This window comes from Penaeus japonicus, unplaced genomic scaffold, assembly GCF_977035675.1.
Source record: "Penaeus japonicus unplaced genomic scaffold, GWHDUDI00000001_assembly GWHDUDI00000024, whole genome shotgun sequence".
In the NCBI taxonomy this organism is placed as follows: Eukaryota; Metazoa; Arthropoda; class Malacostraca; order Decapoda; family Penaeidae; genus Penaeus; species Penaeus japonicus.
The window spans coordinates 19054213-19056712 of record NW_028234426.1 but is presented as its reverse complement, the minus strand read 5'-3'; the positions used below and the strand labels follow the sequence as shown (position 1 = coordinate 19056712).

Below are 2500 nucleotides of genomic sequence, written 5' to 3'. Positions count from 1 at the left end.
GTAAACAATTACATGACAGTTTCCTGTGCATTCTAAGCTACATTTGTGCTCAGTCTGAAAATTCAGCAGACAGTGTCAGGCATTATTACAGTGCATACTAATGCCTCAGAGTAAAGAATCTATTTTAAATAACATTTCATAATGTTATTTCTTTAGATCTTAATAAAAGATAAATCATTCACATGCTAGCCCATGTGAGTAATACATTCACAGTGATGAATATAACTACAGAGGCAAGTTTTCTAATAATACTTTCATCACTTTCCTAGCAAACCTCCATGAATCACTGGAGGGAGGAAGTGAGAAAAAAGTATTTAACTGTGCATTTCTCCTATCTCTTTGACTTTACAAATACCTGTACAGAGAAATTGTCATGTAAGAGCTTTTCAATAAGTTTTACAGTGCTCTGCCCTAAATGTAATTACATTTTAAGTACAGTGAATAACATAATGTACACAATAAGTTTCCCCTTAGATACAGCCAATTGATTACACTTGAGACATTACAGCCAATACCATTGGCAAAATGTTGAGTTCAATTGCACTTGTTTAATTATACAGGTTTGAATTAACTCACACTTGCTTAATTACAAAATATTGAATTCATTTGCACTTGCTTAATTACACAATTTTTATTTGCACATAATAAACAAAATATACATACAGAAAAAGTATGTACAGAAACTCTCTCATTGCTATATGATAGAAAACTTTTCAATTATGAGAAAATATGAATGTTTTGCAGAAATTCAGAAATCAAAAAGAAAGGAAAATGTTTGAGATTGATAGATAGATAGATAGATAGAGAGAGGGAGAGAGGGAGAGGGAGAGGGAGAGAGGGAGAGAGGGAGAGAGGGAGAGAGGGAGAGAGGGAGAGAGGGAGAGAGGGAGAGAGGGAGAGAGAGAGAGAGAGAGAGAGAGAGAGAGAGAGAGAGAGAGAGAGAGAGAGAGAGAGAGAGAGAGAGAGAGAGAGAGAAAGAAAGAATGAGAAAGAGAGAAAGAAACAGAAAGAGGGAGTTAAGAGAAAGAAAGAGAAAGAGGGAGAGAAGAGAAAGAAAGAAAGAGAAAGAGAAAGAGAGAAAGAGAAAGAAAGAAAAAAAAAGAGAAAGAGGGAGAGAAAGAGAGAGAAAAAAATAGAGATAATGATACTTGATCAAGTGACCATACATTCAAATAGATCACATATGACTGGAGCTCATAATCTCTGAAATACTGTACACTGGTAATCTTAAGCAATCGCACTAATGTTAATTGATCTCAAACTATGCTACATTACAGCAACCATGAGCCTTATGCTAGATTACTTTAAGCCTAATTTTCCATTAACCGTAATGGGAAAATTACCCCAAATCAATCCATAGCTAAGACTCATCATAGCTAGTCATGCAACATATGAGAAATGAGGTAGGGTTCATAGGTAAGGCTCTGTCCAGTATCGATAAACTCCACCAGAGCCGGGAGTCTCCTCAAGTGTGGAGAGGGTGGTGAATGCTGCGCGGAGCTTGTTGCGATGCTTGATGTCTCGCGGCTTCAGCATAGATCTGAAAATGGTGACATCATCTCTTAGAGAACTTCTAGCATAGCTGTTTCTTTTATATCTAATGGGAAGCATAAACTGAGTATAATAGATGGCAAAGAAATATTGAATCTTAAATCTGAGAGTTTAGCATATACATACAAAAAGACCTGCAAGAATTATCTTGAAGTTAAAGGTCCTGTTTTGATATATAAAAGTACTTAACAGTATAAGATTTATCATTTCTTACATAATAATAATAAATTCAGTTTATTGCTATATTTTCAAGAGAATTACATTCACCTGTTGCAGTCAAATATTTATTAGTTCAAGTCTTTCTGTTTGAAGATTTAACAGAAAACAGAAAGAAAAATAACATATAAAAACTAACCTATGATTAGAGAACATTCTTGTTGGAGTCAGTATTGACTTTTGGCTAAGACCAGTAGCTTCTAGGAATTTCTCATATTGTCCAGATGCTATTACAATGGCTGCTGACCCACTGTTGGCATTACCATCGCTCTTAGCCTCTTCTCTCATCTTGCTGTCAAGCTGTTGGAAAATAATGATAATTTTATTAAAATCTTAATATACACCTCATAAAAAGAAGAAAAAAAAAAAGTACCAATGAAATCAGATATCGTGAAAAATTATCTACCTTAGTTTCAGCTCCATCTCCACATCTCCGCTGTTCTGAAATTGGAAGATTTTCCTTCCCTCTGCCTCTGTCTCCATCGTCATGATCCTCCTCTAATTCCAAAGAGTCCAGTGTGAACTCTTCAAAGTTCTCTGTCATGTGGTCCCCGTCGGTTTCCATGATGAGGTTTATGTTGTGTCGTGACCGGGGTACGTTCAAAGCAGTACGTAAACTTTCAGAGAGCTGAAATAGAATCATCCAGTCAAAATAATGATTGCATACTAATGATTAAAAAGATGAAGCAAACTGAAATAAGTATAATAAAGTATTTTTTTCTTTTGGATATTT

General features: G+C 35.2%; 1 protein-coding gene across 3 annotated transcripts in view; it reads right to left on the bottom strand.

The window, feature by feature from the left end:
• Positions 1-2500, bottom strand: part of LOC122257428 (uncharacterized) — a 72084-nt gene that overhangs the window by 869 nt on the left and 68715 nt on the right. For all 3 annotated transcript variants that reach the window (XM_043022707.2, XM_043022709.2, XM_043022708.2), the window contains 3 exons: positions 2174-2395; positions 1907-2067; positions 1-1540 (listed from right to left, as the gene is read on the bottom strand). The exon at positions 1-1540 is cut by the window's left edge and continues 869 nt beyond it. In XM_043022707.2, the coding sequence (XP_042878641.1) occupies positions 1411-1540; positions 1907-2067; positions 2174-2395 (513 nt within the window). In that variant the 3' untranslated portion in view covers positions 1-1410. The remainder of the gene's footprint in view (positions 1541-1906; positions 2068-2173; positions 2396-2500) is intronic.